Source organism: Chlamydotis macqueenii, chromosome 1 (genome assembly GCF_036417535.1).
Source record: "Chlamydotis macqueenii isolate bChlMac1 chromosome 1, bChlMac1.mat, whole genome shotgun sequence".
NCBI lineage: Eukaryota > Metazoa > Chordata > Aves > Otidiformes > Otididae > Chlamydotis > Chlamydotis macqueenii.
Genome location: NC_141556.1, coordinates 93,742,678 through 93,764,642, shown reverse-complemented (window position 1 = coordinate 93,764,642; position 21,965 = coordinate 93,742,678). Strand labels below are relative to the sequence as shown.

General features: G+C 37.1%; 1 protein-coding gene across 1 annotated transcript in view; it reads right to left on the bottom strand.

Annotated features, from left to right (window-relative positions):
- DCBLD2 (discoidin, CUB and LCCL domain containing 2) overlaps positions 1–21,965 on the bottom strand; it is a 44,686-nt gene that overhangs the window by 10,603 nt on the left and 12,118 nt on the right. The window contains exons 2-9 of the mRNA XM_086761781.1: positions 15,626–15,853; positions 11,174–11,311; positions 9,897–9,948; positions 8,489–8,561; positions 5,185–5,318; positions 4,474–4,514; positions 1,839–2,054; positions 132–256 (exon numbers count right to left, since the gene is read on the bottom strand). Coding sequence (XP_086617907.1) covers positions 132–256; positions 1,839–2,054; positions 4,474–4,514; positions 5,185–5,318; positions 8,489–8,561; positions 9,897–9,948; positions 11,174–11,311; positions 15,626–15,853 — 1,007 coding nt within the window. The remainder of the gene's footprint in view (positions 1–131; positions 257–1,838; positions 2,055–4,473; positions 4,515–5,184; positions 5,319–8,488; positions 8,562–9,896; positions 9,949–11,173; positions 11,312–15,625; positions 15,854–21,965) is intronic.

Below are 21,965 nucleotides of genomic sequence, written 5' to 3'. Positions count from 1 at the left end.
GCATAGATGATGTTTGATTTAAAATTACACTGAAAAAGAAATTTATTGTTTCCTCACGGTACCAAAAATAGTTGTATTTACAATTGTGACATCTCCACAGAACATACCTAGAAAGTGTGTGGTATTTTTACCTTATCTTTATCCATGCCAGGTTCTCTGTATACTGTCCATTTCTGTGCATCATCACTATATAAAATTCTATAGGCTGAGACATAATAGTAGTACTCTGCTAAGGTTGATCCAGTAGTTATAATACCTGTGAAAATGAAGATGCTGAGTTAAACAAAAAATTGTTACCAGTTTGTAGAAATTAATAGATCAGCTTTTGAATCCAGAGTTACTGGTCCAGTTACATTTCAAAAAGTTTCTCCAAGGTGCCAGGGTCTGAAACTTCTACAGTTATCAAAACTTAATAATCATTTTACTTACTTTTATATTTTAATTCTTGTGATATAACCGTCCTCAGCACCTCTCTCCCATTTCTTGATGGAAATGGCCTGTTCATTTGACCGTGGCCCACTCCTGTCTCCAGCAGTGTTGAGACAGCTCTACTCTTCCCTGCTTTGTACTGCCAAGCTAAAAGCACCATTGAAAGAACTGTAGCTTCCTAAAGCTGCAGAACGACTCACATAGGAAAGCTGTTTTGTAAAAGCTTATTAGCACAGGAATTAGAGGAGCAATGTAAATCCAAATAGTCCCCCGGGAGGGAATAACAAAGGCTGCTGGTAAACCACAGTTGCTTAATGACAGGAAGCCAAGCTGCTGATAGGGGGTGTGCAGCTGAGTTTACAGAGATCAACTCCAGCATTTGAGAGATAGACAAACCCAAACTGACCAAAGGAGGATATTTCACGACAGTTTTAAAGCCAGTGACTAGATGAAGCACTCTACCTAAAGCCACTTTATTGTTTAGTTGTCAGATTGCAAACATGCCCATTAACAAGAGCGAATCACCTCTGAACAATTAAAATAGAAAACACCAACATCAGCACAAAAGACACAACAGCTGCACTGCCACTACTTAAGGCTACCCCTGAGGTTAACCCCAAAATGCAAATGCCTCAGTGCTTCACTACTCAGCGTGGGCCACATTGCAATCAACAGCAACAGGTAACCATCCGCAAGCAAGCTCAACTCCCAAAGTGTGAAGCAAACCATCCAGAGCAGACTGGGAAACAGCAGCTCCAGCTGTGTCTCCAAATAAACACAGCTACTAAAATAATGACGGATGGTCCATCACAATCTCTGTGAAGGAGCAGAGCCCAACCCACACTCTGGCTGCATCAATCTGTACTGTTTGGTCCATTTGCCGAGGGGCCCACCATCTCCAACTCTCAGCCCAAGCTGCACTTCAGGCAAGGAGGTAAAGGGGAGGCTGCCAGCTGGTTTACTCTCTCTGCTGCTTATCTCACATTGCACTGTAACTGCTCCTGTCTCCACTGTTGGATTCACTACAGCCATGATGGGCGGTAGGGAAAACCTGAAAATGTAAGTCAGTACACCTGCACCAGAGGTACACAGTAGACCGAGCTGACTGGATACGGGTTTGCACCTCCAAAGAGCCAATCAGCAGGAAAACGGAAGTATTAAGGATCCAATAAAACCACAGGAAACACTTGTACAAATTCTGATGGAAGATGCGTTTTCTACCATGAAATTCCATCTGTTATCTTCTAACTCCAGGCTCCTCAGTATATTAGTTAGGACATAGAACCAGCTTTGCTATAATGGTAATTAAATGCCACCTGGACTCTTCTCTAAGACCAAGCACTGGGAAAAAGGATGTCAGTAACCAAACTTTCTGAATGCTGCTTAACAGCCACATCAGATTCACTTACCTGTTATTCTCTTTTCTTTATTCAAGTCAATCTGCAACCATTGATGTTCATCACTGATAAAAGCAGCCCAAGGAGGACCAACTCTTTTTAGTCTGGAATTTTCAGGTTTCCAAATGTTCACTTGTCCCATCTGGTCAGACCACTCAAGAACAGATGATGCTGTGATCTGGGAATCAGGGATTACCCCAGATTCCATCCCCAGTGTCCCATAGCAACCTGAGCAACAGAAAAGTTGAAGATTCAAAATGAAAATTCAAGTTACACAATGATTTTACCTGCTTGGACTTTAAGACTTTACGTGCAAATATTAAACTGCCATCTAAACTTACTCAATAACAACACTATCAACAAAACACACACTATTCTGCTTTCTAAAAGTGATGCTGGAACCAAACTTGTGGTCTTGAGTATTACATGATTTATGCCTCCTCAAGAGTCATGTGGATATTCTCTCAATCATCACCCACACAAAGCACTGGCAGAGCAGCTTCAAGGGAGCTGCCATGGTTTAATAGTATGTATGGCTGATGCAGGAATGGGAAACAGACTGCTTGAATGATCGACATAACTTCTTGGTTTTTAAACCCACCCCAGTACCACAATGTTAATTCAAACAATACACCAAAGAATGTAGGAAGCCAAGGCATAATTCTGGCCTTAAGCTCAAACACACTCTTGAAATTCGTTGTATTTTTTTTTGTCACCATTCTTACTAAATATTTCTTCCCATGTTGCATTCTGCTAATGGTTAAAAAACACCCCCTAAATTCCTGGCTAGATTTTCTTGTGGCTAGTTGATATCCACTTGCTCTCTGCTACAACCTTGTTCTGTAGTGTCAACAGTTTTCCCCTCTTACATGTATATTCCCCAGATGGGAACATGTATATTCCCCAGGTGCGACTGTCCCAGAAAAGGCTCTGCCAACGTCCTGTGCAATGGCATTAATAGTTCGTTGTCTTTACTGCACGTACTTCACCTGCTACAGCACAGGATCACATTTTCACTTCACTCACTGAATCCTTTCCCTTATCTGTCATTTCCAACTAACATGCTGCCAGTTTGAAGCAGAAATGCCTCAGTCTCTACATATCCAACCTTATACTTTTTACTCTGTGATTCTTCATTTCATTTCTATTACTCAAGTCTCAAAGTCAGTCAGGTCTTCCTGCACAAATAGTTTCATCTTCCTCTGCACTGACCACATCTCTAGCATTAATAACACACTCCTCTATTTTGTACTGATTTATTAAACCCCTACAGAAGAACCACACTAGTGACTTCACCACAGTCTGATAAATCTCATTTGAGCATACTACAGCGTCCTCTTTTTTCCTTCAGCTAACTCCTAGGCCATTCAACTACATACATTTTAATCTAGACCTACATCTTGTCTCTAGCTTATTCAATAACTTCTCAAAAGTGTCACTGAAATCCAGATAGTCTAGATCTGCATTTTGTCATTTCTCTTTGTATTTCCAGGCTATTTAATTACTTTCATATACACTACCAGATCACATTTCACTGTGTTTCATATTCTCCATGCATAAGGTCACCAGACATGCAATTCTTTCTTCCACCTCTTGCAGAGGTCTGGAAGTTAAATTATTTGAATATTATGTGGATTTATATTTTCTAATTTTTGCTTGGTTTTATATATTTCCATATCCAAACACTCCTGCCCATCAAATTCCTGCCTTTATATCCCCATTCAGTACCACTTCTACTTATATATTAGGAAAAGCACTTGTTTACTTTTGAGGAATATGTGTATGAGTTCACCTTTTGTTTGTTTGTTTTTAACTTTATCCTTATGGAAAAAGACATAATGCTTTTGTTACCTTTTTTAATATTGTTATTAAAACAGTTAAAGAGACTACGAAAGGCAACTGTCTTCACAATACCTCCAACATCCATTCAAAGATAGCATTTACAGTGCCTTACAGAAAAGCTAGCTTCCACTTAGAAAACTACAGCTAATTATTTGAAAAATGGGTAATTGATAGAAAGTAAAATCACACAAAGTGGTAAAGCTTTAAAAAGGGAGAACACTTGTTATACCAGTCAGCAACCTGGTACGCATTTACAAAATAAAACACAACAGCCAAAAAGAAACATAGAGCAAGGCCCAAGAGATGCCTTTCCAGAGCAAGAGAGGTAAGTGATTTATCACACAGGATTCAGTTGCAAGAATATGGGAGAAAAAAAAAAGTTAAAAAGGGTGGGGATTTCTGCTAGCCTTCTTAGCAGGCAACAAGGAAAGTATAAGGAGTAACCCTGCAGAAAACCTAGAATGCACAGTTGGTACAAATAAAGAGCAACTCTTCCGCCATAGAAGTGCATTTAAAGTATGGAAGTCAAGTCACTTTAAGCCAGGCTATAAGAGGGGAACATAACCTGAAAGAATCTCTTTCCACAGATAAGCAAGGCTTACTTTATATATCACTGTATCTATAAATATAGTGATAATTAATCATCAAAATAAAACCAGTTCAAAAATACACATTACTGAGGAATGCAGTAAAAATGTCTAACTAGAAGAAAAATTAAGAAATAAAATAAAATATTTGCACACTTATTTCTACTCATAAAATTTGTAGAAAAGTATCAACATGCAGTACATGAGATAATGCTTACCACTCGTCTTAAATGTGAAGAGACTTGTAGACAATGGTCCCCTGCAGAGAACAAAAGATGGGTTTTGTAGTAATCAGTGAGGAAAATTGAAACAAACTCTTCAATTTATTTTTCTCATCTGACTACTTGCCACTGAAACCTCTGCAGACATGCCTAAACAAGCGCTTCAGATTAACACTTCCTGTCACCAAGTTGCAGTGCTTTCAGTACAAATCCTTTTCAACTGAAATCTAGTCCAGAGATACTGAGCTAAAGGCTTTCAAACGAACAGCTGCCCAGCAAAACATAAGACTTCATTAAAATGCTTCCTGTTTAAATTAAGCTAATCATAATAACAAGAATCAATCTCCTCTGATTGCTTTCATTCCTTAGACTTCTGAGATAAAATGACAAGTTGCACTCTTTTCCCTGCAACTAAAAAGTTGCCATTAAATTATTATTTTTCTATATATCATTAGGAATTTATGGTCATGCCATGCATTTTGGAAGATAAAACCTCCTTGCAGAATTTAGAAAATTAATCTTTATGGTCTAGAGGTTAAAAATATCTGGTAAAACAATCACACTGTAGCAAAAGACTATTGTGAGAACCTTACAGAAGAGAACCTGTCCACTGAACACGTAAGTCCATTAGCTGACATTAATCCCCTGATGAGACATTACCAAGATCTAAGGTGCTAAAGATAAGCAGAACATCGGAAGTACACTTACACTTTTGAGGTGACATTGTTAGCCAGGGAGCCTTCATAGTACGGAATGCCCGTGCTGATTACAACATTAATTTGGCCACCCAGAGTATTTGACACAACACCTGCGTGAACACCAGCCATACAAAGTGATGATGACTTGAAGAAGAGAGAAAAAGAAAAAATTATTTATTGTAAATAAATTAAATACTATATTGTTTATTGTAAATGCTACGTTGTCCAGTTATAGTCTTTGTTATTATTACATTAAGAAACTGTTCTTATTTAACTGCTATCTCTGTTATTTAGAAACCATTCATCTTTGTTTTATTATGGAATTTCTAGAAACACAAAAAGAAGCTCCTACATTTCACTGCATCCTCACCCAGGTATATTTGGAAGGCAACACTTGTAATCAAATAAGCTCAAATGAACAGCAAGGTGAATCAGTCTGAAAAAGCAAGACAGCCAGATTTTCAGCCTACAAGAAATCTATTATGTTAAAAAACAGAAGGTGAATACATAAATACATAGAAAACTTTTTAATAAGAAGCACGTTGAAAGTATGTTTATTCATTTTCTCACAATTAAGGACTGATGCACTGCAGATTTTGTAACTTTCAGCCAGTGTGTTATATTTTTTTTATTTTAACTCATGCTTAAACATGGTTTAACCATCCAGCAATCTGATCCATATAAACCCACAATAATAACATGAACAAAACTTGTTCTAAGGAACCCTATTACCTAGGTTGTACAGGTCAAAGAAGATCAGTTACAGAAAAAGTTTTTGCGGGACATCTTGTTCTTTCCTTCTCTCCCTGGACGACCATTAGCCCAGATCTGCTAACCAATCTCACAGTGACACTGCCATTTCCCTGGCTTGCAGGCCAGCTGTGCGATGGAGAGCAGGACTGACTCACTACACCAAGTCTGTTGGGCACGGCACAGAGTGAGCAGAGCAAGATGTCACTGTCTTGTGGACCAAAACTAGTTCAGAAGATCATCTCCAGCTGGGAAGCAAACCCTTCCAGGCCAAAGGGCCTTGACTGAGAAACATCTTAGTGATAAGGAGCAGAGAGACGGTCCAGCTCCAAGAAAGGCTTAGCAGCAGTGGCTTTGCACCCATCCACTGCATGCACCAAGGTTCCTGGAGGATTACTGGCTATGCAACAGGTATATACAGAGCTATTCAAAGGTGTTCCTGCAACGTGCAGCACTGGGGTATGCACAGACACACTGCAATTCTGCACCCCCTTGCTCACATCCAGTGAGATCAGGATAAACCTGAATTTGAGAAGACTGAGTGGGTCCAGGCTGTCTGCGAAGGACCACCTGCGTATCTTCCAATATACATTCCAGAAACCATATTTAGCTCGTTACTACTAATGTGGTAATCCAGTGTGCACTTGCTCAAGTTGATAAACAACAGGTGATGACTGTGTATTTTTATTTACTCTTAACAGTTGCTCCCCCAAACAAAGTCCACTCCTAGCTGTTGCTACTAAACACATTTGCTGCACTGCTCTGCCAACCAGTCCACTGGGTGACACAGAGCCCCATCACAACTCTTAAAGAAGGAATCAGCAGGTTTTTTCCATAGAAGGAAGACTTAATGGATTATTTTCTTTCTCCAATTATTTTAAAAACAGAACAACTTTCTCCAATGTGGCTTCTTAAGAAATAATTGCATGGTGCAGCAGGCCAGGATGCCCCTATATCTCAAGCTCACCGGCAAAAAAAAAACCAACTCCTCACCAAGACTTTTGACACATAATTCTCCTCAGTATATTCACACATAAGGCCTCTAACTCAACTCCTCATCCCTCAAATATTCCCAGAGTTTTCTAAATAGATGTAATTATTTCTCACTCATGCACACAGCTCCCCTTTCCCTCCCTGCTTTCGTTTGAAAGTAAGCAATGGGATTCTGCAGCAACAGTAGCTCTCTCCTCCCTACTCACCAGAAGATGTCAGCAATGAGCGCTTCAAGTCCTCAAGGACTGTGAACATCAGGGTCATATACAAAAGAATGAAAATTTACAGTATTTTTTAAAGAAGCAAGCAGCTGCTGATCATTTGGAAGAGATACACAAGAAATCTCTACCTGAAAGTCTCTCTAAAATGCTGGACAATTTGATTTCTTTCCACACAACTTGACTTCTGGAAAATTTTCTGCCTTTTTATTCAGAGCAATAAATTATACAAAAAGAAATTCACAGAGCATTTATTTCCTAAAGCTTCCTTTTTCCTCTATAGAAAACAGTTTTTCCAGATTTTGGCATAAAAACCTCCCAACAAGCAGAACTCCTACAAATACTGAAAATACGTTAGGCAGAGAATCAACTTCATCTTGCTAATAAGCTACAAAAATTACCTTGCAGCCACTTAGTAAGGACTCACTGTGGACCAGAGCATATAACACAGTTACACTGTGGTGACATTTTTACATATGGGTAATTATTTAAGCAAGTAGCCTAGGATTTACAGATATTTGAGAAAAGAAAATCAGAGAGGCACACTTTAGCTTCATACTGAACATTAAAATCTCTGCTTACTACTATTTTTAAACCGTCTTTCCTCTGTGCTAGATCTAACAGCTTATTAAAAAGAGTAAATGCCTTTGTTTATCTTAAAATAATGTAGTTTTTTTACTAGATTGCTAGCAAAATGAAAATCACTTAAAAATAAACAAAGCAAACACACTCTAGTCCTATGGCAGGTATGCTAATTCAGTTACAAAAGCTTATATCAGAAAAATAGCATATAGGTTTTTGTAGTGTTCTAAGTAAAGAGTACATTATTAAAGATGTTAATTTCCAGTTTACAGAACTATTAATATTAACTCTGTTTTGCAAATGGTTTTATAGCTGCTGAGCATGAACAGTATTTCATGTCGCATGTTGTAACAAAAAATTAAGATAACCACAGAGACTCTGTGTAGAGATGTATCACAGTGTCAAAAACAAAAAGACACCATTAAAAGAACTGGTGCTCTCTTTATATACCTGAATTTCCCAACCTGAGAAAGCCAACAAAAACAAAACAGGAAGTATAAAACAATATTTTGATCATTCCACCCTTCTCAGCAGGCCTTACAAAGATGTTTGAGTCCCTGCTACGCTACTTCACTTCTTGGAGATGGCAACATCTGAAGCACCAGCTACTTAGCAGCCATGCAAAAAAAATTAGTACCACGCTATTTACTTTAGGAGGTGCAAATTCCAGAACACAGCCAGCAGAACTAATGCGTACAACTATAATTGACTTTTAATTATACAGTGCCTGTTTTACCAAAAATTACATGAGCCCACAGTATTTTTACTTACATCTCTGTATCCATGGGGAATAGTGCCTGAAATATCAGCAAAAGGAATCACACATCCAGCTGGACAATACTTACTGGAAGAGAACAAAATATCAAGTCAAGATATGCAGACAACTGCAACTCTTAGAATGCTATCAAATAGTAGTTATCTTTTTGACTTACAATACACTGTTATCATTTATATATCTCTACTTCAGGGTATTATCCTAATTGAAGACATATCAAATCAGATTAAAAAATACTCAGGAAGAGAAGTACACAACAGAACAGATATCTGAAAAAGTTTTTTAAAAGTCTCAGCTGAAACTACAGTTTCAGACTCAATTTATTAAAGCCAGCATTTTATAGTCTAAATACTGCATGGCTTCTGTAAATTTAAAGTCATGTAAGTACCAATACTAATGAGTTATTTTACAAACTAGAGACCTGTAAATCTATTTGGTTTGCATCCTTAAATAACACGTCTGAAAAGTAATGTTATCTTATAATAGCTTCTGGCAATGCTTTGACCATAAAAAACTGGCCAAATTTAGTTGATACTATAAGCTCATGAAAAGTATGAGGCAAGACATCTGCACCTCTGATGCAAGTCTGTGTTCATGTTCTAGTGCCATTTCACGTACAAAAACTATTAAATCTTCAAGATTTAACAGTGGAGTAAACCATTAACACTTTCACTGCAGATCAACAACAGTTGAAGCAATTTTGCAGGTACTACAAAAATAGGGGGATTTAGAGACTTCAACATATGTCCAGTAAGGCCCGAATCTACTATTAGAGCTCTATTTTGGAACTTGGGAAAATGAAAGAGAAATGCAAAGGTTGCACTTTGAAACCTTTGAAATGAAAACATTATGCCAGGGCTGAAGTTCTCCAGAAAGTAAGTACTTCACAATAGTCTGCAGCTTTAAACACTGTCCTTGCTTTAGATGGAAATGGAGAAGGAGAAAACAGGGAAATTACAGGTATTTCCCCCATCAGAAGGTACAGCATTTTATGTCTCCACAGAACCTCATTAATTCACACCAAACTGTGAAATGGGTTTATAATTTTTAATACGTTTCATAGTTTAGTGCTCCTTAGATAACTGTCATATGAATTTCAGTATTTAAAGTGTATACCTGCTGTAATATGTGTTTATAAAAGCAATATTCTTTCTACGGGAATGAGATATTAGCTTCTATGTGCAAATTAACGAGGTTCTACTGTATACTGCATGTAAATAACAAAAAGGGGGGGGGGAGGAGTGCAAATGTCAAAATTATTAATCTCTAACCCTAATTACTTTGTTTCTTAAGTTCTCTGGACAGCCAATTTTCAAGCTGCATCAGGTGTAAGTAACAGAGTGAAGCAGAACACTAAAATGACTTCATTAAAGAGACTGGGGGAAACAGGTAAATCAGTCTTACTTGAATTCTGGTTCAGAAAAGTGACTTGCATTGTCTAAACAGGTAATTAGGTCTGAAAAGAAAAAACGTTAGGTCAAGAGGATGATAAAGACAACAAGTTTGAGTATGTTTTTTAAAGTACACAAAAATATACATTTGAGCCTCTGCAGCTTAACCAAAAGTGCCAGAATTTAAAAAACCCACATTCCTACTAAATTTTCTTGTAACAGATTTTGTATTACAGTAGAACCTTGATAATTTGTCTGAGTAACTGGGAAATCAACTGAGAATGTGATACAGACCAGAAACACTACAAACATTAATTTTTCGTGCAGCTTAATTTTAATTTATAGCTATACTTCAGAGGACCTGACACAAATCAGAGACACAAACACATGCTCTTTTCTCAAAATTAAATTAATAAGCTAAACAGGCCTGTGGTTTCAGCACTTAAACAGTTCCACAGTACCAAAACCAGGCAGCACAGGGAACAGAGTGCCACGTTACTAGCATCTATGACTGATTAACTCAAATTTTTGTTCAGTCTGCTATGTTATCAGCACATACAGTCCCAAATACAGAGAGAAAAGCATCAGAAAACCCACAATATACAAAGTAAAAATGAAAACTCTTTATCTGCTCTTTTTAGAATTACTTCCACAAAGGGTCTTCTCAAGTCTTTTGCCTTACGAAGCAGTTGCTGGCAATCATTCATTTCCTTGTGAACCAGGTATGTCACTCACCATTACAATGAGGGGAAGGAGATGCAAAACAAAAACAGCTGCCTCCTTTAGAGGCTAGAATAACTAGAAATATGTAAAAAAACAAGAAATGGCAAAAATGGCAAAAAACCCCTAAAAAGTAGTCAGCAGATCATATAATTAAAGAGTTGAGGGAGTATAGGAAACTGCTACTGAAATACAATTTTCCACGAGGTTGGTCTGTATAAAATACATACAGTTTGACATGATTTTTTTTTAGCTATCTGGCACCTTGATTACTATCTGAAAAATATGCATTTCGTCCTTTGTCCAAAGCAGCTCTTTCATTCATAACAGGTAACTGCAATTCTTGTCCTGCTATCCAGGGTAAGATTTGATATAATTTCTTTAAAACTACAGTAACTTAAATAGTAACTGAACAGCCAAATTTCCTACACAGAATTATCAGTAAGACTGTATTGAAAGTCTTCATTTTTAGAAGTTAATTTGTGAGAAAGCAGGAATAAATAAATTAGCTCTGTGTTTTCACTAGGCAACTATAATTTTACCAGCACAGAAAAACTACCAAATAAATACCTGACTTGTCAGTAGTCGAATAAGCTGCAAGAAATCCACGTCCAGAAGTGTGTGTTCCACTCATGAACTGTACTGTGACTTCATTACTTTTTGAAGTAATTAAACCATCCATTTGCAAGTCAAACCCACAGTATTTTCCTATGGAGAGAAGGGGGAGAACACACATGGACCAAAACCAACATATGTAATAAGCATCAACAAATAACGCATGCACGACACTCAATAATGTAGTCAGTGTCCATTTAAAGCAAATGGCAGACTATGGGTACCACATTTATTTAGACACTTTCAACAGGTGAGAGTGTCTCATCCACTTGCAAATAAATATGACCTTCTCCCATTCACCTCTAGCCCTGCATAACCCTCATCGTCAGTTCTTTCAAGACCATAAGAAATCTGTTAAGGAAAAGGATCAAGTTAGGGTAACAATCATCTACAGGAGCAGATCACAGAAAAGCCCTTCTCTTCCCTCAGCTGCTGGGGCACTTCTTCCTTGTCAACTATTTCATGGTTTCTGTCAACTACTTTTCTTAATTTTGGACAACAGCAGGCATGATTCACTGCACTTCAGCATTAACATACAAGCATACGTGAGTACCGTTAATATAAACTACTGGTTGGTTCACTTTCTGGTTTGCTGTACCTGTAAAACCTAGCAGAGGTTCTGCATCTGGATACTTCTCTTGCCATCCAGAATGACTAAAAATAATAGAGTCTAAACTGAGATGCTAGAGTTTGCAGATATTGACAATATCTGCCCTATGAAGTTCTTGAATTACTATCAAATGACATTACCTGGATGAATGGCTATTAAACAGACTCAACTCAATACGGACTTCTCCAGTCCTACTAACTAGAAACTTTAATAAAACACCAACCAGTTTATTAACCTGTTAAGAAAAATAAAAGTATCTTCTGTTCTATAGGCTCCCTTGATCATCCAACACTGTAAACCATCCACAGCCTTATTTAAGATTCTGCAGTGGATAATCAAAGTGGATAAATCACCAGCAGCAAATGACACCGCATATGTTTCAGTTTATCATTCCTTTATTTGCTTTCTTGGTAATAAGTATGTTATCGTATCATAAAATAGCAATAAAAGAAGCCAGACCGCCTTCTCAACTAAAGGTAAATTACAATACTAAAGTAGAGGGAGTGGAATAATACTGCCCTGCCGGAACAGTTCTTAACAAATATAATACAAACCAGATATAACTATAACACAAAGAAATATAATGTCTATGTCAAATTCCTTTAAAAAATGAACTGCATTCTCAAATACTAATACAATTTTTAAAAACCTCAGAAATACAAATTCCTATAGTTATTCAGAGCTTTCTAAATTTTGCTTACACATATATTTTGAACACAGCAAGAGTATTTTCTAAGTAAAAAAAAACCCTAGAAAATAGATTTTACAACACTTTAATGAAATTAATAATATTATACAAATGCAACCTTACCTCAATTCACTACTTAAACTGGCAATCAGCAAAAGTTACAAGGAAGTAAGTTCCCTTTTACCAAGACTCCACATTGATCCTATGTTTTGCTCAAAGTCATGCTGCAACGATTAATTGCATTCACTATGATGAACTGCTTATTTTGCCAACTACCACTTTTCACCTTTTTTTAAGTTTTGTTTTCAGCCACTGGATCTTGTTACATGATTGACCAGCACTACACTCCTCTCCGGGCAGGTCAGACTGTCCTCAAGACACCATTTATCCTCTCCTTCGGGCAAATACACAGTGCAAGACATTTAAATCTAGCTTGGATAAACTATCCAGTGCTGCCTGCACCATGGAGACACAGCCTTTGACAAACTGTAGACTGATGCACCTTACGATTCATGGCAAGACATACTTATGAGACTATAAATTATTTTTCTAACTCTTCCCTGGCCTCTCATCAGATTTTTAGCAATCTTTTTAAAAAGCAGGCACTAGAAATAGACAAAACATGACTGCCATGACACCTCTGTCAATGGTATGTGCATAAGATGTAATATTACTATTTTGTCTGTACTTATGCATTGAAGGGACCACAAGTGCTTTCACACAGCAACATTACAGCAGGAGTGGGAATTCCCATGGCAGCTTACCCTCTCTGCTCCTATAGATCGGGGCTTACATTGTATGTATCAAATACGTACATCTATCTGACTGTAGAGGCACAGAGATTGGACTGTGATGAAATCTAATACAGAACACCTCTAAATCTTCCTTAAACTACAGACTTAACGCTGAGAATTTAAATCTTCTTCTGATTTACTGATAAATATTCAAAAGGCTTGGAATGAGAACTAGCCCTTAAAAGCTTTATTAGAAATATTCTCTGTTTATCAATGAGCTAACCCACTAACTATTCATTTTTTAATCTAATCAGCCAATTTTTAAGTCATTTTGCGTTAAAGTAGGTATCACTGAATTTAAGCTTTTATGTAATACAAGTATTTTAACATTAACCATGTCAGTAGTCTTGAGCAGAAAAACTTAGGATAAATCCAGGTTTCTTCCAAACAATTTCAGGTCCCTGTTTAATCTCTCCAGTGTTCATTGCTCCAAGGATGAACATTCAAGAATCTGCATCATCTGTATCTGCCACTGTTAATATCACTGTTTGTTCTGTGATTTTATTTATTAAAAGCAGAAAAACACACACTCAACATACTGCACTACTACACCAGCTAGGAACAGCTGAAAGTCAAGGAAAAGAAATGAAGTAAAAAATTTACTTGAACCCATTAAGTCACTTGTAAAAGTGAATAATAGACTTATCAGAACTGGACGTTCCTTGCCATTTAAGGACTTCAGCATTTCCTATTTTAGACCAAGTCTGGCTCAACAGCTCCAAGCACATACTTATTTTCACACACATTTAGCTAGGTAACAGTTGGGAAAGAAGGTTAACAGAGCTAACATTCCACTAGCCTTTTTATAAAAAGGCTCAATTTAATGGGATCGGCATTTAAGTCACACAAAAAAATATCTTGGTGAGGTAAACCTCTCTTTCTCTCTCTCTCTCCAGATTAAAGCTTTAGGAAAGAAAATAAAATTAAACTGCACAATAACATCTCGTTTTAGTGAAGGAAGATAGACAATTCATTTTGATTTTTATGCAAAGTAACCACAAGGGTCTTTAAACCCTCCATGTACCTTGACATAGATGATGTCACACTGCTATTTGAAAAAAAACAACAACCCTGCCTTACAGTCGTGAAAGTTGATTTGTCCTCTTAAAGAGGACAAAAATTAAACTATGGACATCATCAGAAAAGGGAGAATATTTGAACTACACAACTATTGAAGCCTGGCATCTTTTAACACCACAAAGATGAACAGCTCAAATCAGAGCTATTGCATATAAAGAGAAAGGCATTTCAGGTAAGATGTATATACTACTTCCTTTTCTTTCTTTCTCTTTTCTTTTTTTAAATGAAGATCCTCATAGTTCTACAATTTCCTCTCCACTGCTTACAAGAACTTTGCTAGCTACTTGGAAATGTCTGAGAAAAAAAAAAAAAAAACATTACAGTGGAGTTTCCTTTGAGAATCTGAAGAATCAAAGATCATTATAGGATCTGTGTTGCATCTGGCATCTAATTGTTGTATGGATGAACAAAACGTATGATGTTCTGCTATCGTTATTATCCATAATTTTTTCAGTACGTTTTTAGGATATAGGAATTGTGTCAAGAAGACAAACATTTACAAACACTTTAGTAACAGTAAACAAAATACAATTACTTAAGAATAATTGCATTAAGAATACTCCAGCATTCCAGAGACTTCATCTGCTGAGCAACAATAGTAAGCATACTTGAAAAGAGCATGTCACCAGAGCAAGGGACAATCAGACTTCTGTTTTCTTTACCATTTTTATTTTTATACAGTTACAGTTGCACCTGTACTCCATCCCTGTACTGAAGATCTGCACAGCATAGAGGAGAATCTTTCCTTAGCTGAGCTTTCTAGCAGTGCTATTAGTAGTAAATTTACTGAAACTGGTCCCTGATGCCGCTGTTCTACTGTGGTGAGGTATACACAGCACCTCTCAAGGGTTTGCAGGGTTTCCCTGACATGAAACTCAGGAAAATCACAACTCCTATTACAGAACTACTAAAATTCCTTTCTTTATCTTATTTGAGATTCCTATAAATAATAAACACTTCCTTCATCACTTCTCATAAGATTCAAAATCCACACTGTACAAAGCAGTGTATTATGTATCCAGGCAAGGTCTTACCCTGCCCAATATCCAACTGAATTGTAACAGTTTTCTAGGGCTATAAAAAAGAACTTAACTAATACCATATACACTGTAGTTACTCTATGCTCACAGCATGTAATCAAGGAGAAATTTTAAAAGTAACAAAAAGTTTCAACAGTATCTTCCAAGTTCTATATAAGACAATAGCTTTTAGATACCAATAATAAAAGCTCCTACCTATCTCAGTCCTGGTGGGGCCAATCCCATTGTGAACTCTTAAGTAACTGGAATGACAGGAATCTGAGTCATCAATATCAAAATCACCAAATTTGAGCTGAACTCGCTGCCCAGGCTTTACACGAATTTCCCATTCACAGACTGTGCTATTCGGAGAGGTCTGTGGGTAGTTTATTGAAGCAAGAGTTCCACTTTCAGGGCCCAGAACAGTGTGTCCACATCCATCACCTACAAAAGAACAAAAATAAATCAGATACACACGTTCATCTTCAAATCTTCACTGGTATTTTAGTCATCCTGGGTTTTAGCAGTGATATCATCTCTGTTGGTTCTTTGACCCTACTAATCGCATTGTACGAAAACTGCAAGGTAAGCTGCACACAGATGCAGCAGCAATTGTGAGAAAATACCATTCAACTAATGTTGCCTAATGCTTAACTTCTCATCACAGGTGACCAGCTGGTCAATGAGATTTCCTCAATGAGATAAAAATTCATCCATAATGACTTAAAAAATTGCAGACAGTACAGAAAGTGTCCCTGCTATTTCATGTTCCCTCGTGTAGAGAAGAAAACAGGTTCTGAAAAGTAAGGAGAAACCCATCAATAAAACAAGAGCACATCAGTTTTACTGTTGTTACTGTATTCACAACACGATGAGAAAGAACAGAAGTGGAAAGACAATGGACAGCAAATACTCTACTGAAAATAACTGCCAGGTCTGACCATCATCAAACTGCTAGTGCATTGTTTTCCACCATAACACAATTTTCATGCTGTAATCAAATCTTCCATCTCTTTAGAGAACATGTTCAATTTCTCTGGATTTCTACAACATATTAAATTATAACGTCAACCTAGGGCCATTTACCTAACATTTGAGTATGAAACAGCAGTAGCAATACTAAAGATGATTTGTTAACAAGTGGAAAAAATAGCACAAATAGTGTATTCTCAAAATCAAATTATAAAGAGTAATCTGGAAAAAAAAGTATTTACTCAACAGTTAGACATGAATTTCTCCCAGTATGTAGTACAAGAAGTGTAAGAATGTGTTTGCTGTTTTGGAAATAAGAATGTTCTTTAAGTAACGTTCACCATCACTGGCTCTTTATACGTTACCTTATCAAGATGCAACAAAGTATTCCTGAGCACAAGGACACATCCAACAAAATTAACACCTGCCATAACATAAGCCTCACAAAATAAGCCTCATAACATCTCCATTTTATTTTCGTTAGCACTGGAGGCTAAAAAGCCTATTTACTGAATTTATTCCACGAAATGAGTAGGCCAGGAAGAGCATTAACATTTTCAGGATCTGACACTAGAAGATCCACATATCTTCTGAAAGAGACCTGTACACATTATCCTTAAAGCAACCAGGACCTTTCAGGATCTCAAACAAAGTAATGTAAGCAAAAGTAGCAAAGACAAAAATCAGATTAGATATGCTGCTAAAAAATGTCTTTGACACCATTCCAAACACATTTATTATCTGTAGGTACATCTTACCCTTAAACGTTCACGCCTGTGCATACAGTTCCTACCAAGTGACTACAATAGATTTAACCTAAGTCAAGATTCCACACTCCAGAAATTCACAATGACCAACATCATTTGTATTGACAAATGTTTGTTTTAACAGCTAAAAGTGATGGTCTGAAAGTGTGTCATATAACACACTAATAGTTGTAGTTTCTCTACTAAACATGAAAAGGTAAGCTAAGCTTTAGGGACAAAAATTGTACACATATTTAAGAATTCTAATTAAATGTCAAAATTCTTGCGTGTATTTCATGCAAGACTGAATGGAAAAGTAAGTTCAACACACTGAAGTGAAAAGGAAAAATAAACTGTGGTATTTAACTATCTCTGATTAATAAGTTTGCAAGAACACCTAATTCCAAGTAACAAAACCTATTCTCTTTATAATCTGAGTACACTGAAAGATAGCTGTATGTTCTAAAAGCTGAAGTGCTGCTGGCACACACAGAATCACAAACAGATGTAAACTACAGCTTTTTTTTCTTGCTAATGGTCTTGAACCAAAATGATGCATCTTTTGGAAAAGGTAACTGGAATATCTGCTTCAGTAAACTCAAAATTTCTATTTGTAAAGCTCTTGTTTAGCCATGTTTTTCTTCATCCAACTTCAGCAATTTGCTTTAAAACACTCTGTTCCATCCCATGACAAATACTATTTCCATTTGGGTAACAGTTAGTAAACTACTTTCCTAAATTACTGTTGTTCTAATACATGAGACACAATTGTCCAATGTTACAAAGAGGTAACTTAAATCGTTTGTTTTATGCATCATTTTAATCCTGGTTTCTTTTCAAAGGCATGTTAGAAACCTAAGAGTAAGAGAAAGATTTATAATTCAAAACCTCTATGGCCTGTTTACTCATTAGTAAACATTTAAATGTTGAATTCCTTACTAGTCACAATACGCTTAACAGTCAGGAAAAATACTGATTTCTTTGCTAGTAAACTGTTTTTTTACAAGCAAGTACTCACATACATTACAAAATACATGGAACTTAATATATTAACAGAAATAAAACCAACAAATATATACTAGGTCTTTATTCATGGAGATACCTGTGGATATATTTTAAAATTCTTTATAGTGTAGATACATAAAATTAATTTTCAACATAAGCAGCAGTCAGTTTTAGGTTATGTCCTAAAAAAAAAAAAATAACCAAGTTAACCAGTTCTGTGCTTTTCCTATCCCGTGACAGGGGAGAGTAACTGTTTACTCACTTACAGATTGAAAAAATTAAGCAGCTACACTAATACAGTGGCCTTTAGAACATGAAATCATAGTAGCTTTCACCTGTACAGACAGATACATTGTTCTGGAGGCATTTTAAGGAAATTTAAAATGCTTGCATGATCTGTAATACTTGGCAGTTAATTATTTCTCATTTCAATGGGCCTGTTACCACAATGCAGTAACCACACAAATACTATTTCTTACAACCAGGAATACCAATAATGTACATGATTACGTATTCCTCCCCACACTTTTGCATCTTAAGCCTATGCTGGAAGTCAAAGACAAAGGAGAGATTGGGTCTCTTTTAACCCAAACTGTACTTAAACTGGAAATTTATCCAGTTAAAAGTGGAAAAGATCATGCCTAACATTCATTTAAACCATCCTCTTCACTAGTTTGCTGTTTCAGTTGTCTCAAGCATAAAACAACACCAGCACTGCATTTGTATGATGATCAGGGCACACCTTTCTGATGAGAAAAGCAAAAGAACTCCACAAACACATTTAGGTGATAAAACTGAGCCTCTTCTTTTAAAGACACATCACTAAGAAATGTCAAATTTCCCCTGGTCGCTTGGAACAATCAGTCTTGTTTCCACTGGCTAGATACAAAAACTTTATAATCTGTCTCACACAATTTAACCTAAATGCAAATTTCACATCTCCCTTTTGTTGTAGGCCTCCTCGAAAACATGCAAGGAAAAACACTCCTCTAATCTATCCACATTAAAGAACCTGCTGTCAAATCATTCTAGAAAGGAATGGAAAAGGAAAAAAAAGTTGTGTTGAACTGCATCTACAGCATCACTTAACTACAAAGCAATTTTAAAAGTAGCTCATTCTGATTGGATGTTTTAGATCTCATTTTGTTGTGTGTTTCATTTAGGTTAGCAATAGCAGACACTTCATGCCTGAAGAATTTAAAGATCATCATTGCGTGTCTGGCATGCAATAGAGTCTGCCAAGGGCAGCAGCATCATTCAAGAGTTGTTTGGAAATACCTAAAGATCACAATTCCAGTGAAACTTGCAGAACAATTAAACCTCATTTTATTTTATTGGTACTGTAAAAGGGTAGCTCTTGAGCCTTGAAGTGGTGCTTCATCATTTCTGCCAAAGTTGTATGAAGACCACTGATCAACCCCAGAGATACATATATACATCCTGCATCAGGGGAGCAATCTGCAATACCCAGCAATTTCTCCAAGAAAAAGAGAAAGCACAATTCTTTGCACTGCAGCCATATATACAGGAGCATTAGCAACTTCCTTCATGTGGAAGTCATTAATTAAGCATCACAGAATCTTTTGCTTCTCTTAATCTGTGTGCATCAGAGTGGAATATCTAAGAACACATAGAAGAGACAGACATCAATCCCTAAATCAATTATTCCTGAATGGGCTGACAACTTCTGTTGTCAGTACACAACCTGCACTCGCAGAACAGATCAAGGTCTTCACAGAAGTACCAGACAACTTGCACATACACATTACACCTGACATTTGCTAGAAAGTCTGCAGATGTGCACTGAATTTCACGTGTCCCGAGGACTATGTTCACAGCAAATCTAAATATGCTCGGCTCTTCACCAGAACGTGTGTTAGAAACATGGGCGCCTCTTAAGAAGTCGGTAAAGGAAAGCAGACTGCTGTCGTCAGGAGAACCATTCATCTCTTCTGCAGGCGCCTCCAAATGCAGTCTGGATGAATTATCCTGACGGACTACATATGACCCCCAGGCTACGGCACACTGATGTCTGATGCAATCATGCAGATGATTTAAAACGATTTCTCATACCCAAGTTCTTTACATCAACAAAATACAGAACTTGAACCAACACAAACATACCAAAATGCACTGGATAAGAAGAAAATGTGAAATTTAAACGGGAGGATATAGCATATGCAGGAGTGGATGCTAAGTACTCTATTAATAACCACAAAAAAAAAAAAGATTAATTAATCTTTATAGTTGTTGAAGTCAATTAATCAGAACTTGTTCCCTCTGAGATTGGCTGCTGTTAGTGACTGCTAATCTTGTTCTCGCTATCAAAACATGTTAAAAATTAATCTTTAAGACTAGAGAATACTTTCCCTTTCCTTACTTGGAGAAAAGAGAGTGATAAAATAAAGACATCAGACAGTTTAAGACTACAGTCTATAAGACATAACTGATGCATATCAAAACACTGATCTCAATTTTAACAAGTGTCTTTTGAACAGACTCATTTTAATCAGCAGGTTTCCTGAGAAGATTTTTACATAGATAAGCTATGATTTTCTGTAAGTTCGTGACTACATACAGGACATAATTGAATCTTTCTTAACTGAGCAAAGGTAGAGCCAAATCTATTACTGTTATGTAAGCAAAAAGATATTTCAAAGCATTCATTTTAACTCCAAAAATACAACTCTTTCCGACTCAATGCACTACTATAATTTCTCCTTTTCTGTTTAGCTTCTGTGCTCTGCATTTCCCTGCTCTTTATCAGTGTGTCACTAAAAGACATTGCATCTACTTTTTGCTATTCTCAGTGTGGGCAAGAAAGTTTATACAATCAACAAAACAGTTTCACGAGTAAGAAACACTGAGGAATTAAGACCACAAAGACATAATATTCTAAACAGCTTTTTTATGTATTTTCAAACGCCCTTATTTGTATCCCCCAAACTCATTGCTGTTTCCACCAAAATCCACAGAAGTATGTTCTTTAGGAAGGAATCTGCTGCTCTGTCAGAATTAATTTTCTTAACAAGACAACAAGGACACAGCCCACCTTCATTTTTATGCCATTTTTTTTGCCTCAGTAACACACTGGTTTGAGCATTTCACCCCTATTATAGATGTTTCACAACATAAAACACCCCACACTTCCACAAGTGAGGCCATAGCTCAATAAATACTTCAAGGCACTTTAAATCAGTGCAGCCACAGACAAAAGCAAGCCTTGTCTGCCTCTTGCTTTTGGCCACTTGTACTCACACCCTTCCTGGTACTGGAGGTAAACACTTCCGCAGCCACATGCTAAACCAGACCAGGGACTTGAGATTAAAATAAATTATGGCATTGCTCTAGGTTAACAACTATTTTAGTGTGCAGCACTGCCTTCCCTGACAGAGGGATAGGACAGCAACTGCTTCTTTCCTTAGCACTGCCAGCCTGTGTTTGCATTTTAAACAACTTTGAATTCCCACCAGAAATGTAGAAACCATCCCTCCCCTGGGAAGACCAGTCACACAAGAGTGGTGCACTGGCTTCAGGAACTGAGCTGGCTGAAGACAAACCAGTGCCCCTACCCACTCCCACAGCACAGCGTGAGATCCCAGCCAACTCACCTCTGAGGCAGCTCATTGTGCAACTGCCAGTGGCAGGGCAAGGAAAGGAGGGCAGGTGGGATTACCGTTGTCTCAGCTTGGATTGATTTACTTGCTGTGGGGCACTCTTAGAAGGGTAATGAAATTAGAGTTGAGGTTTAACAAAGATAGGAACAGAACAAAAGGTAAATCACAATAAGTATTTTGTCTTTCAAAATATGGGCAGCTCAATGCGAGGGCAGG